Source organism: Mya arenaria, chromosome 6 (genome assembly GCF_026914265.1).
Source record: "Mya arenaria isolate MELC-2E11 chromosome 6, ASM2691426v1".
NCBI lineage: Eukaryota > Metazoa > Mollusca > Bivalvia > Myida > Myidae > Mya > Mya arenaria.
The window spans coordinates 15,265,617-15,281,347 of NC_069127.1; the positions used below are offsets into that span (position 1 = coordinate 15,265,617).

At 38.2% G+C, this 15,731-nt stretch overlaps 1 protein-coding gene across 1 annotated transcript in view; it reads left to right on the forward strand.

Moving 5' to 3' along the window:
* Positions 1–15,731, forward strand: part of LOC128237288 (activating signal cointegrator 1 complex subunit 3-like) — a 136,218-nt gene that overhangs the window by 12,237 nt on the left and 108,250 nt on the right. The window contains 4 exon segments of the mRNA XM_052952667.1: positions 1,541–1,705; positions 2,024–2,180; positions 4,494–4,720; positions 5,261–5,452. Of these exon segments, the coding sequence (XP_052808627.1) occupies positions 1,541–1,705; positions 2,024–2,180; positions 4,494–4,720; positions 5,261–5,452 (741 nt within the window).

The window sequence follows — 15,731 nt, forward strand, 5'->3', positions numbered from 1 at the left end:
GCCCGTCCCAATTTTTTTTCGATTGGTCAATTGTCCTTGGAGTTCTTGCCCTTGATTTTTTGAAAAATGCACATTCACAGCCATTTCTCAGTCACTAGCTGGCAGAATTTCATGAAACTTAAAATAAATATGAATTACTATACTGGGATGATGCCTGTTTATTTATTTTTTGATTGGTCAATTGTACTTGGAGTTATTGGCCTTGATTTTTTGAAAAACTCATTTACAGTTATTTCTCAGTAACTAGTGGGTAGAAATTCTTGAAACTTGAAATAAATATGAACCAACATACTGCGATGATGCCTGTTTATTTATATTTTGGATTGTGTAATTTCTATATGAGTTATTTGCCCTTGATTTATTAAAAGATCCATGTTTGCAGCCTTTTCTATGCAACTAGCTGGTAGAATTTCATGACACTTGGAATAAATAAGAACCAACATACTGTGATGATGCCTGTCTATTTTTCTTTTGGATTGGTCAATTTTCCTTAGAGTTATTGCCCTTGATTTATTAAAAAATCATTGTTTGCAGCTGTTTCTCAGTAACTAGCTGCTAGAATTTAATGAAACTTGAATGTTATATGAACCAACATCCTGCAATGAACTTCTTCGGTGAATTTCTACGGCTACATTTTTATCTCAACTATTGGAATGCTGCCTGTCCAAAAAAAAATTTGATTGGTCAATTGTCCTTGGAGTTATTGCCCTTGATTTTTTGAAAAATGCACATTCACAACCATTTTTCAGTCACTAGCTGGCAGAATTTCATGAAACTTAAAATAAATATGAATTACTATTCTGGGATGATGCCTGTTCATTTTTTTTTGGATTAGTCAATTGTACTTGGAGTTATTGCCCTTGATTTTTTGAAAAACTCTCATTTACAGCCATTTCTCAGTAACTAGTTGGTAGAAATTCTTGAAACTTGAAATAAATATGAACCAACCATCAAGCACAAACAAGCCATAGTTGGCGGGGGATATCTTTTCACTGAAAATGCTTGTTCTGTTCAGTGTTCATAAGTCATTTGTTCTGTACATAGTCCATAAATCATTTATTATTTTCAGTGTTCATAATATCTTGCCACAAATGTTAACCATACTGAGACAATATGCAAAATGCAAGTTACAACCAGCTCAGTTCAAGGTCACACTTAGAGGTCAAAGGTCATAGGACTACATTTCCTGTCCGCTCTATATCTTTTGAACCACTGGATGGATTTTGAAATATCTCTGCACAAATATTCACCATATTGAGAGGATGTGCAGAATGCATTTAAAAACAAGCTTGGATCAAGGTCAAGGTCATATAACTATAATATGACCATATTTTGTGTCTGCTCCATATCTCTTGTACCTCTTGAAGGATTTGAGAAATAACTCACTATAAAGGTTCACCATACTGAGACAATATGCAGAGGGGAAAAACCTCAGTTTTGGATAAAAAAAAACTGTCTCATTCTGTTCAGTGTACATAAAACATTTATACTGTTCAGTGAGCATAAGCCATGTAATTCATTCAGTGCATGTTTGGTTCAGATGTTGGTAACAACACCGGAGAAGTGGGATGTGGTGACGCGGAAAAGCACGGGAGATGTGGCGCTGGCTCAACTCGTTAAACTGCTCATTATTGATGAGGTGCACCTGCTACATGAGGACCGTGGTGCCGTCATAGAGTGCCTCGTCGCCAGGACACTTAGACAGGTATGACCTCCTGGACAGCTATTACAAGTTTTTCACAAAACATTTACTTGCCGGAGTGCTTGAAGATAAATGCCACTGTCTGTAGGTGGCAATGGCTGAGTGGTAAGCTTAGCAAACTCTGCATTAGAGGGTCAGGGTTTGATTCCCCCTTAGAGGTACGTCAATGAGTATAACAGCAGTTTTAAAACTGAATAAATATTTTGGCTGTAAATGCCCTCAAAACTTAATTTTACCTTAATTTAACATTGTATTAAAAGGTTCCACTCTAACTTTTTTTGAGAGCTGGACCATTGGAAATTTGTGGTGCTTTATATTCAGGTTGAGTCTTCTCAGAGTATGATCCGTATAGTGGGGCTGTCAGCCACCCTGCCAAACTATCTGGACGTTGCCCGCTTCCTACATGTCAACCCCTACCTAGGGCTCTTCTTCTTTGATGGAAGGTTCCGGCCTGTCCCTCTTGGCATGGCTTTCATAGGTATGTAACACTGTCTTGTCCTTCATTCAGGGAAGAGTTATGTGCATATTTGCCAGTTAAAGCCCTCAGTTTGTTTATTGACTTTAAATGGGAAAAAAAATATGATATACCGGTATATCGATATAAACCCAGGGGTGAAGAAATTTATTGAAGTAGCAGGGCATATCCCTAAAGCAGGCTGGGTGTCCTCCCCAAGTTAGGGTCAAGAAGGCATAAAAATGCCCCTTGTGGGAGGTTTTGAAACTGAAAATGATGTAAAGCCTTTTTCAAACACACAAATCTAGTCTTCTGGTGCATGTTTTCATGTTTATTTACATTTTGAAACACATTAATCATGTACAATATAATGATTAAGTTCGTGACATTAAACCTTAAGATAAATGTATTTTAATATGATAATGAATCTGAATATACCTCCAAGTGAGGGCTAACTAATGGACTTTATCACTGTCATATTCAGATTCATTATAATATTCCAGACCCAACATACATGTAAAATTCATCAAAATAATGGTTTATTTTTAGCTCGACGATTCAAAGAATAAGGAGAGCTATCCTAGTCACCCGAGCGTGAATTTGAATTTACGTTAATGTTTGCATACCACTTCAAATATTTTCAAAGTCCATTGACATCTGGCTTTGAAACTTTGCACGCTTGTTCACCATCATGCCCCGAACATGTACATAGGAGGAGGTAACTGTATCAAGCATTTTAACAGATGTATGCCCCTTTTTCGACTTAGAATTTACGTTAAAGTTTGCGTACCACCTCAAATATTTTCAAAGTCCATTGACATCTGGCTTTGAAACTTTGCACGCTTGTTCACCAACATGCCCCCCAGCCTGTACACAGGAGGAGGTAACTCTATCAAACATTTTGACAAAATTATGCCCCTTTTTCTACTTTGAATTTACGTTAATGTTTGCTTGTTCACCATCATACCACTAACCTGTACACAGGAGGAGGTAACTCTATCAATCATTTTGACAAAATTATGCCCCTTTTTCGACTTAGAATTTACGTTAAAGTTTGCGTACCACCTCAAATATTTTCCATTCAATTTATGTAAATATCTCAGCACATCATGTATTGCATTGAAATCTAATCTAACAGTGATCCATGCATGTTTTGCCAAAACTTTCAATCCATACACCGAAAAGCGGCGGAATAGTCGAGCGCGCTGTCTCTGTGACAGCTCATGTTAACTGTGACGTAACCGCAATCTTGTTTTATTTTTTTTGTACATGCCCCTAGTATACAAAAAAACAGGACATCATTCGATAATGTAGTATAAATGTCATACATGCCATATCCCTCTGGCAGGGGGGAAAATCTCACCGAATTTTGACCCATCCCCCTATCCCCTGAAACATATTTTTCTATGAAGTATTTTGTTATGCAAGTGTCAGTGCTTTTATTATGTAAGTGACAGTGACAGTGTTTCTTAAATATATAGTTGAAGTGTTGGAAAAAGGGGTAAACAAGGTGAATTGGCACGCGTGCCAAGGCGCTACGTGGCGATGATGAAGGTCCCTGGTATGTGGCCCAAATCCCCTGGAATTCTGGACAAAATCCCCTGGGGAGCCTGTATGTAAATGTTAATAGGACTTAAAGAAGGCCAGACTTACTACACTTTTTCTGTGGCTGGAAAAAAAACCTATCAAGTTTTTTCTGTTTATTTTTTTCACCCTCCATTGCTTAGCAAATCATGAACTTCAAAAAATCTGCAGAGGGGGATGCGACTAATGAGGTAATGTATTTAACTAATGCTGTATTGTATTCCGAACACTGGGAAACCAAAATCTAGTTCTTCAAAACATCCCAGATGGGGATGCGACAAATGATGTCACGTATCAAGCTAATGCCTTATTGTATTTGGAATGCTGGGAAACCAAAATTAACAACACCAACAATCAGGGTTTTCAACGGATGTATACATAAAAGCATGACAAAGATTAACAGATTTTATTTTCATTGATGCTGGGAAATTAGGCGGGTGAAGATGCTTAAGTTACCGGGTGATTTTACAGGCTCCTGGCCCATTTCTACACCCCAGTTAACCAGTATACTGTCTGATGACATGATACTTAAACATAAAAAACTTCTGAGTTAACTTTGTTTTTTCACATACTTTTCTTTTCTGGATTTTTTTCATTTTTTTCATTAGATTTAACCAAAACAAATTTGGTTTTATCCACATGAGCCCTAATATTCCTACAATGAAAATTAAGTGTCAGTGAGGTTGTAATTATTGTTTAAAGGAAAAATTAGATAAGAAAAAACAATCAAAGTTAGTGTTTGTTTGCATGCAGGTATCAAGGCATTGAATCGTGTACAGCAGATGCAGGACTTCAACACGGTCTGCTATGAAAAGGTCCTGTACCAGGTGAAGCGTGGCTATCAAGTGATGGTGTTCGTTCATGCGAGAAACGAGACTGTGCGCACTGCCTCAGTCCTCCGTGACCATGCCAAGAACAATGGAGACATCCAACTCTTCCTGCCCCAGCAGTGTGCCTCCCTCGGGGATGCCACCAAGACTGTAAGGAATGTGTACTTGAAGTAACTTACATGGGACAAAACATTGTTTTGCAGTACCGTAGTTAGGATTAACTGCATAAGAAGCCAAACATTAAGTTACATATATAGGGTGAAACAATTTCTACCAATGATGGTAAAGTAATTGGTTTTGGTCTTTACTTAAGGTTTATAAGTCAATAGACATAAATTCTGTTTTTATAAGCAGCTTTGATGTGGGTAATAGCAGCTCATTACATGGGTCACACATGCTTCTCTGCAAGCTTCATCTTATTCTGACTCAAACTTTGTTAATCTTTAGAAACTCTTTTTCCTGTCCAGGACCCCACTTTAATAATAAAAGTAGTCATGGATCAATTTTATTGATTTTAGGGAAAAAACACAAATAACTACTCAATATTTTCATTTGCACCACTTAAATGGTTTAATTCATACAAATGTATTATTATTTTTATTGTAAAATAGCAAATAGTACTCCCCTTAAGTTAATTTCAATTTACAATTAATACCTTTATTGAAACTTTTCCCTGTCCATCTTCTGTAGGTGATGAAGTCACGTAACAAGCAGCTGAAGGAGCTGTTCAGTGATGGGTTCAGCATCCACCACGCAGGTATGCTGCGCCAGGACCGCAACGTTGTTGAGCGCTACTTCGCAGCTGGCCATATCAAGGTCCTTGTGTGTACTGCCACACTGGCCTGGGGTGTTAACTTGCCAGCACATGCTGTTGTTATCAAGGTGCGTTCTTATTATACAAGATATGCTCAAGGTTAGTAAATGTGTATTCAAGAATGTTTATAATAGGCATTAAAGAGTAATATAGGCATTAAAGAGTAATATAGGCATTAAAGGGTAATATAGGCATTAAAGGGTAATATAGGCATTAAAGAGTAATATAGGCATTAAAGGGTAATATAGGCATTAAAGGGTAATATAGGCATTAAAGGGTAATATAGGCATTAAAGAGTAATATAGGCATTAAAGGGTAATATAGGCATTAAAGAGTAATATAGGCATTAAAGGGTAATATAGGCATTAAAGGGTAATATAGGCATTAAAGAGTAATATAGGCATTAAAGGGTAATATGGGCCAATTAACATGTGGAATACACAGATACCCTTGCTTAATACTGCAGAGGGCCATAAACCTGGTGTAAATCTAGGTTTACATGGGCACCATCATCCGGTGGTTAGGCTAAATGGAGGCTTACATAGGGACTATAAAAAAGAAGAGCTTACAATGGGATATAAATCTGGTGGGCAGGCTTAAGAGGGGCTTATATAGGGGCTATAAACCTTGTGGGTAGTCTTAAGAAGGGCTTACATAGGGGCTATATACCTGGTGGGTAGGCAAAAGAAGGGCTTACATAGAGCTATAAACCTGGTTGGTAGACTTTAGAGAGACTTACAATGGGGCTATAAACCTGGTTGGTAGACTAAAGAGGGACTTACAATGGGGCTATAAACCTGGTTGGTAGACTTAAGAGGGACTTACAATGGGGCTATAAACCTGGTGGGTAGGCAAAAGAAGGGCTTTCATAGGGCTTTAAACCTGGTGGGTAGACTAAAGAAGGGCTTACATGGGGGTCATAAACCTGGTGGATAGGCTAAAAGGATCTTACATAGGGACTGTAAACCTGGTAGGTAGACTAAAGAAGGGCTTACATAGGGGTCATAAACCTGATGGGTAGACTAAATAAGAGCTGACATGGGCGTCATAAACCTGGTGGGTAGACTAAAGAAGGGCTTACATGGGGGTCATAAACCTGGTGGATAGGCAAAAGAAGGGCTAACATAGGGTTCATAAACCTGGTGGATAGGCTAAAAGGATCTTACATAGGGACTGTAAACCTGGTAGGTAGACTAAAGAAGGGCTTACATAGGGGTCATAAACCTGGTGGGTAGACTAAATAAGAGCTGACATGGGCGTCATAAACCTGGTGGGTAGATTAAAGAAGGGCTTACATTGGGGTCATAAACCTGGTGGGTAGACTAAAGAAGGGCTTACATAGTGGTCATAAACCTGGTGGGTAGACTAAAGAAGGGCTTACATGGGGGTCATCAACCTAGTAGGAAGACTGAAGAAGGGCTTACATGGGGGTCATAAACCTGATGGGTAGATTAAAGAAGGGCTTACATTGGGGTCATAAACCTGGTGGGTAGACTAAAGAAGGGCTTACATAGTGGTCATAAACCTGGTGGGTAGACTAAAGAAGGGCTTACATGGGGGTCATAAACCTGGTGGGTAGACTAAAGAAGGGCTTACATGGGGGTCATAAACCTGATGGGTAGATTAAAGAAGGGCTTACATTGGGGTCATAAACCTGGTGGGTAGACTAAAGAAGGGCTTACATAGTGGTCATAAACCTGGTGGGTAGACTAAAGAAGGGCTTACATGGGGGTCATAAACCTGGTGGGTAGACTAAAGAAGGGCTTACATGGGGGTCATAAACCTGGTGGGTAGACTAAAGAAGGGCTTACATGGGGGTCATAAACCTGGTGGGTAGACTGAAGAAGGGCTTACATGGGGGTCATAAACCTGGTGTGTAGACTAAAGAAGGGCTTACATGGGGGTCATAAACCTTGTGGGTAGACTAAATAAGAGCTGACATGGGGATCATCAACCTGATGGGAAGACTAAAGATGTCGTGAAACTTCACGATTTTGGAATATGATAATTGTTGAAATATATGTACGAGTTTTAAAGACTGTTGTAGTAGTTATATTTACTACAAATATTATCATTATATTGAAATCTTATTTGTAATAGCTGACATCTTGCATTATACAAATAACATTATTCATTTGTTAATATCCCTTCCAGGGCCTCAAAGTTATTGCATAAGTGCTCTAAGTCTAACACGTGCAAGCAAGATTAGCCTTGGATTACATATGTGTCAACATTTGATTGGTTGATATTGATACATAAGTCTTTAAACTCCTTTGTCAGTAAACTGTTTCATTCTCCGTTACTTTTGGCGGCAAATAACTTTATGTAAGCATGCTCCGTTCAGATATTGGCGGGAAAATACTTACATAAGGTATGCCACGTGTTTCATGCTTTTTATGCTTTCTTTGTTCTAAGCCATATTGGCGGGAACTTAGCTTAGTATAAATAGGCTGAATGTTATATAATTGGAGGAGCTAAAAAGTGAAAGGTGTATTAACATGAAATGTGTTATTGAAAGTTATAACGGAGTATTAAAACGGAGTAATTGTTAAAAGTGTAAACTGCTTGTGGAAAAAGAAAAAGTGGTAAAATAAAAATGTTAAAATTAAAAGTTGTTCTGTTATCAATGTGTCGTAGAGTAGTTGTTTAATTATTCTTCGCCACATTGAAATGGTCCCGTGAGCCGGATGTTTAGAAGAAGTGTTTTAAAAGTGTGTTGTGTTTTTGTGTAGTGCCTTGTTGTGACACAGTGTAATTTCAAAATGGCGACAGTTGCATCCACCAAAGGAGTGAGGACAAGGTATAGGAATACTTTGGACAAGGAACTTAGAGTCGCAAAGGATTTACTGAAACAAGACGTGAGTAGATTTGAATTATCTGACATGCTTAAACAGATTCAAAAATCAAAATGTTTGTTGAAAACATATTCCGAAAAGTTAATGCTCCAAGTTGACAAGCTGTCTCAGATATTAGATGAAGATGAAGCAGATTTTCTAGAAAAGGCTTTAGATGAAGATTGCCAATTAAATTTCTTAGTTGAAGATTGTTTAATAGAGCTGGATCAGTTTAATGAAAGCCTGTGTCCTAGTGATGTTCGAGCTGCCTCTCAAGATGAACCTTCAAATGCAACAAGGCTTGTAGATATTCAAGAATCAATGAAAGATCTGATGCGTACACAAATAGACCAACAACTGGAACTTTTAAAGAATTTAGACCGTAAAGGGAAAGTGAACCCAAACTCAGTGAAACTTCCAAAAATAGAATTATACATGTTTTATGGAAACAAGTTACAGTGGCGTGAGTTTTGGGATGTCTTTGAATGCACCGTGCATAAGAATTCTAATTTATCCAACGTGGAGAAATTCAGCTATCTTCAAACCAAACTTGGAGGTGAAGCAAAACGTGCCGTTGCTGGATTGGCAAGGTCAAACGAAAACTATGAGATTGCATTGAGACTCCTTCATGAGAGATACGGAAATCAACAAGAAATTGTAGATTTACATTACAAAGCTCTGATGAACGTACATTCTCCTTTGAATAAGGTGGAGAGCCTTAGAAGTTTCATAGACACCACAGAAAAACACCTCAGAAGCTTAGAGGTACTTGGAGAAAATGTCAATCAACACGTGTTTGTGTCTATGATTCGCACCAAGTTGCCGGAGGAAGTACTACGTCAACTCGAGTTCAACAAAGAAGCAAAGGCTGAATGGACACTAACGAAGTTGAGAGAACAGTTGAAAAACTATGTTGTTGCTTGTGAAAGAGCAGATAAGAAAAAAAGTAGAGTATCAAAGTGTTACAAAAGTGAACCCTCTAAGCCATGTGAATGGATTTAAACCACCTTACCGTTATCCTCCTACTACTGGTGGGAATCGATATTCCAACACAGTAATGAAACAAAGTTCAGCTGAGTCATTGTTTGCTAGTGAAAAAGCACAAAGAGTGAAATCTGAAAATAAACCATATGTGTGTAAATATTGTTCAAGGTCACATTGGAGCGACGAGTGCACAGAATATAGAACAGTAGACGAGAGAAAGAGAAAAATCAAAGGTTGTTGCTTCAAATGTTTGAAATCTGGACATATGGCCAATGAGTGTAAAACAAGTAAAGCGTGCGTGTACTGTGGTGAATTCAATCAACATCATAGAAGCCTATGCCTCAAGAAGTTCTCTACAAATGGTGCTTCAACAAAAACCAACGTCAATCTTACTGAAGAGGTAGGAGCTTGTGTAGAGGACATGACAAATTCTGGAGAGAATGTTATGGTTTCTGTCGGAGAAACAGTGTTCATGCAAACTGCAACAACAGAAGTGAAAAAAGATCTTACAAACACAGATTATGTCAAAACAAGAATTCTTCTAGACTGTGGCTCTCAACGAACTTACATAACCAAGTCTTTAGCAGATAAGCTCGGTTTAAAGCCAAAGAAAACTGAAGAATTAAAAGTTGTTACATTTGGTAGCACTCATTCAAAGAACATCAAAACAGAGTTGACTACATTGTATTTGAAGTTGAAGAATGGACAGTACATTGAAATCAAAGCAAACATTGTCCCAGTGATCAGTGGTAACATTCAAAGGAAAACACTTAACATTAAAGCCATGAGTGACTTAGATCACTTAGTGAACAGTGTGGAACTGGCAGATACTATTCCGAGGAATTGTGAAATGGCAAATGTGGAACTTCTTCTGGGTAATGACTATTACCTGGATATTGTACTTTCTCAGAAGTTGGAAGTGACACCAGGACTGTATTTGTTAAGTTCAAAACTTGGTTGGATCCTAGCTGGACGTACCACCTCTGAAGAAACAGACGACAGTGTACCAAATATGTTAATTCTAACACATGGATCTACGTTCGCAAAAACCAATGTGTTTCAATGTGTCGATAGTGTTCTTGAAAGTAAACCTGAATTGGAGGATTTCTGGAGTATTGAAGCCATTGGTGTAAAGGACAAGCCAGATTATTCAGATGATGATACGGCCATGCAAATGTTTAAGAAAAACATCAAATTCCAGGATGGACGCTATCAGGTCACTTGGCCATGGAAAAATGAAATTCAAGAACTCCCGAAGAACCGAGAGCTAGCATATGGTCGACTGAAATCATGTGTGAAGAAACTGAAAGGAAAACCAGACTTTTTACAGAAGTATAACTCTGTCATCCAAGATAAATTTCAGAAAGGCATTATCGAGAAAGTTGAGGAAGCCGAATCAGATGGTCTTCAGCACTACTTACCCCATCATGCTGTTGTCAACCTACACAGAACTAGTACAAAGGTTAGAGTCGTTTTTGATGCTTCGGCAAAACTTACCAAAGACAGCAACAGCCTCAACGATTGTTTATACAGAGGACCTGTTCTACTTCATGATTTGTGTGGACTTTTGATGAGATTTCGTCTACACAAAGTCGCAATGGTATCTGACATTGAAAAGGCATTTTTACAAGTGGGATTGCAGACTAGCCAAAGAGATGTTACCCGATTCTTTTGGATAAAAGATGTTCAAAAACCAGAAGTCACATCTGAGAATCTACAAGTGTTTCGTTTCTGCAGAGTACCGTTTGGTGTGATATCGAGTCCTTTCTTGTTAGGTGCTACTGTGGAAAACCATCTGGATTCATATGAGTCAGACGTGTCACAGAAATTGAAAGGTGACATATATGTTGACAACATTGTTACCGGAGCAAACAGTGACAAAGAGGCTATTGATCTAGACAAAACAGCAAAGTCAATTTTCAATGATGCGTCCATGAATTTACGCGAATGGCTTACTAACAGTGAAGAAGTCAATAAGTGCATTCCAACAGCCGATCTCGCAGAGCCAAAGGAAATGAAGGTTCTCGGTCACATCTGGGATCACAAATCTGACAAAATTTCTGTGAAAGAACCAAAGGTCATGGACGACGATTGTCCCACAACCAAACGCAACATATTGAAAAGAGTAGCGTCTGTGTTTGACCCTATGGGGTTATTTTCTCCTGTTGTGTTACAAGGGAAAGTGCTTCTTCAAGAATTGTGGTCTAGAGGGTTTGACTGGGATGATTCAATCGATGATGAAAAAGTGAGACAGTGTTGGAGTGAAATAGATTCAGAGTTGAAAGACATTCCAAAGTGCAAAGTTAATCGGTGCCTTGCAAACAGTGATCAAAAGAATATGTCTTGCAGTCTCTTGTGTTTCTGTGACGCTTCAAAATCTTCATATGCGGCAGCTGTGTACCTTCATCAAGAGGGTCAACAAGAATCAAGAACAGATCTGTTATTTGCAAAGACAAGACTTGCTCCGGTCAAAGAGATGACTATACCTAAGCTTGAACTAATGGCTGTGTTGATCGGAGTAAGATGTCTGAAGTTTGTGAAAGAACAACTCAATATGGAAATATCAAAAGATTATTTGTGGAGTGACTCACAAGTTGTACTTGGTTGGTTGAACAGTAATAAAAAGTTACCGGTTTTTGTGAAGAACTGAGTTGATGAAATTAAAGTTAACAAAGACATAGAGATCAGTTATATAAACACAAAGGAAAACCCTGCTGACATAGCAACGAGAGGTTCTACTACAGCCATGCTATCTGAGAATCAACTATGGTGGAATGGACCAACATGGCTGAGAAACCCATCAAACACATGGATAACTGGTCAGCAGTCATTGTCAGGTAAAAACCCAACAGTGATGTGTGAGGAAAGTTGTTTAGTAGAGGAAAGTTCTCGAGAAAATAGTCAGAGTTCTGACAGTCATAGTGAAAAGAAAATTTGTGCTCCATTTGAAATGGATTGTGAAAGATATTCCTCACTTACCAAACTATTACGTGTTACAGCATATGTTAACAAATTCATCAGAAAACTGAGGAGGAAAGAAGTTGATTCTGATCTAAACAGTGATGATATCAAAAAGGCAGAATTGATTTGGACAAACTATGTTCAGAAGAAAGTTTATTCCAAAGAACTACACGGCCTCAAGACTAACAAAGCAACTAACTTGGAAAGACAACTAGGGTTGTATGTAGATGGTGATGGCCTCCTTCGATGTACAGGCAGACTGGAAAATTCAAATTTAGAAGAAGGAGCAAGACGACCTATTCTATTACCACCAAGAGAACGGTTCACACAACTTATCATTGAAAAAACACACAGAAATATATTACATTCTGGTGTGTCACAGACACTTGCAAAACTTAGGTACAAGTATTGGATACCACATGGTCGTGCTACAGTAAAGTTAGTTTTACGTTTGTGTCAAGTATGTCGACGACATGAAGGTGGACCGTACAGAATGCCAAAAATGGCACCTTTACCTGCATCCAGAGTTCAAGAGTCAAATGCTTTTGCCAGAACAGGTGTAGACTATCTTGGACCACTGTACGTGAAAGCTCCTGAAGGATCAAAGAAAGTGTGGGTGTGTCTTTTTTCGTGCATGGTGACAAGAGCTATTCACTTGGAATTAGTGCAAGATATGACAACAGAAGAATTTCTTCTTGCTCTCAAACGATTTGTGTCTCAACGTGGTGTTCCAAGTGAAATTCTTAGTGATAACGCTAATCAATTCAAACTTGCAAATAAAACACTCGATGAAATATGGAAGAATGTGACAAACAGCAGTGAAGTTCAATCGTATACATCATCTTCAGGAATAAAATGGCACTTCATTGTAGAACTAGCACCTTGGATGGGTGGTTTTTATGAGCGACTTGTCGGATTAGTGAAAAGATCATTAAGAAAGTCTCTTGGACGAAAGTTGCTCACTACAATTCAATTGCAAACTTTGTTAAAAGAAATAGAATCAGTCGTGAATTCCCGACCACTTGTGTACATCACAGATGACCTGAGCTCAAATATCACTCTTACCCCCAGTCATTTTTTAACACCTAATCCTAAAACAGGAATACCAGAAATAAGTGTTGAAAGTGATGATACAGACTATAGTCCTTATGACAGTTCTTGTGAAAGATTGTTGAATATATGGAAAAAAGGTCAGAAGCTACTAGATGACTTTTGGAGAATTTGGAGAGATGAGTATCTATGTAGTCTTCGTGAGAGGACCCAGACGTTTCTCAAGGCGGGGAGGGTTGTATCACACAATGTACCCAGAATAGGAGATACAGTGTTAATAAAAGACAACACACCAAGAGGTAGTTGGAAAATTGGAAGAGTACAAGAACTTGTTCATAGTAGAGACAATGAAATCAGATCAGCAAAAGTTCAGTTATCGTCAAAGAAAGTTCTAGGTAGACCTTTGAATTTGCTGTATCCAGTTGAGTGCAACGACATATTCAAGCAGACACCGGGTACAGATAGGCCACCGGAGCAAAGAGACAAGATAACCAAACAGGGTACAAAACGACCTGTTAGGCTAGCTGTGGAGGCTGCAAAGCGGAAGATAAAAACTTTAGTGTAATGTGTGGAAGTATGCTGTGAATGCTGTCTGAAATAAAATGTTAAATATCAGTACTGTATTCTCCAAACGTATTAACTTCTGTAATTAAATAACAATTTAGCGCCGCAAAGAGTTAAAAGAGTTAAATAGCTGTGTTGTGACCACGTGCTACACACTACACGGTTTATCACCGACGGAGCAAAGGATTATCGTATCTTTTATTTCGCTTTTCTCGTGCAGCAAGGATTAGCAAATCCACGTGTGTAGTGTCATTTCGTAACCAGAGTTTACTGAGAGAAGACGTGTGTTTTTGAGTTGTAAAAATGGTGAACTGCATTTGTGACATTTGTAACAGGAGTTACAAATATAAAAGAAACTTAAAAAGACACATTGATGAAAAACACTCAGACATAGAACTATGGAACTGTGTAGTTGACAAATGTAAAGTGACATTTAAAAGAAGGAGTTATTTATATTCCCATCTACAACGAGTCCATGGTTTTGGCAGCAACGTTGCAAGACGCCGGGCTTTGTTGGCGAAAAGGGGCAATGATGATAAAGCTACAGCAAGTTATTATGATGATGTGAGTGAGGACGACTCGATTTTAGACTTGCTGACTATGAATGACGTTGAAAGCAGTAGCAGCAGTGATTCCGTAAGCAGTAGTAGCAGTGGCAGTAGTGATTCCGTAAGCAGTAGTAGCAGTAGCAGCAGTGATTCCGTAAGCAGTTGCAGCAGTACCAACAGAGATGACGTCATCAGTAACGGTTGTGATGACGTCAGCAACGTCAGCAGCAGCAGTGGTAGCAGCAGTGATGTAAATGCTAACAGTAAAAGTGTATCTTGTGGATTACGTGATGTTGTGTATAGTGATGTGAGCAGTGTAGACGCTCATTTTAGTGATATACATGATGAAGTTAGTGTTTCAGCAGACATAAGTGAAATTGGTGAGTGTAGTGAAGTAAGTATTTCTGCAGAGTTAAGTGAAATCGGTGAGATTGATGATATAAGTGTATCTGCCGAAAGTTGTGAAGTTCATGAAAGTGAGGATGTTATTCCTGACGATGTCGACAGTGTTCGTGATACAAAAAGTATAGTTAACAGTGATGTTGACAGTGTTGTTTATATCAGTGATGATGATATAGTCGCCAGACCCGATTCTGAAATCTCTCGAGTGACACAGTATGTAACATTTAGGTGTGAACGTACCTATGTTTATCGAAATGAGGAAATCATTTCCACAGAGGACTTTATAGTACATGACTCGTGGGTGGAGAATAATTAAACTGAAACATTATATACTGTTAAGGTAAACTCATAAACTATTTGCTTTATTTTTTCTCAGTTAAGATAAACTGATTTCATATTTTTGTGACATTACAGTTACCTTAGTTCATGAGTAATGAACATATCTAACCGTTAATAAGTGGGGAGTGTCGTGAAACTTCACGATTTTGGAATATGATAATTGTTGAAATATATGTACGAGTTTTAAAGACTGTTGTAGTAGTTATATTTACTACAAATATTATCATTATATTGAAATCTTATTTGTAATAGCTGACATCTTGCATTATACAAATAACATTATTCATTTGTTAATATCCCTTCCAGGGCCTCAAAGTTATTGCATAAGTGCTCTAAGTCTAACACGTGCAAGCACGATTAGCCTTGGATTACATATGTGTCAACATTTGATTGGTTGATATTGATACATAAGTCTTTAAACTCCTTTGTCAGTAAACTGTTTCATTCTCCGTTACTTTTGGCGGCAAATAACTTTATGTAAGCATGCTCCATTCAGATATTGGCGGGAAAATACTTACATAAGGTATGCCACGTGTTTCATGCTTTTTTTGCTTTCTCTGTTCTAAGCCATATTGGCGGGAACTTAGCTTAGTATAAATAGGCTGAATGTTATATAATTGGAGGAGCTAAAAAGTGAAAGGTGTATTAACATGAAATGTGTTATT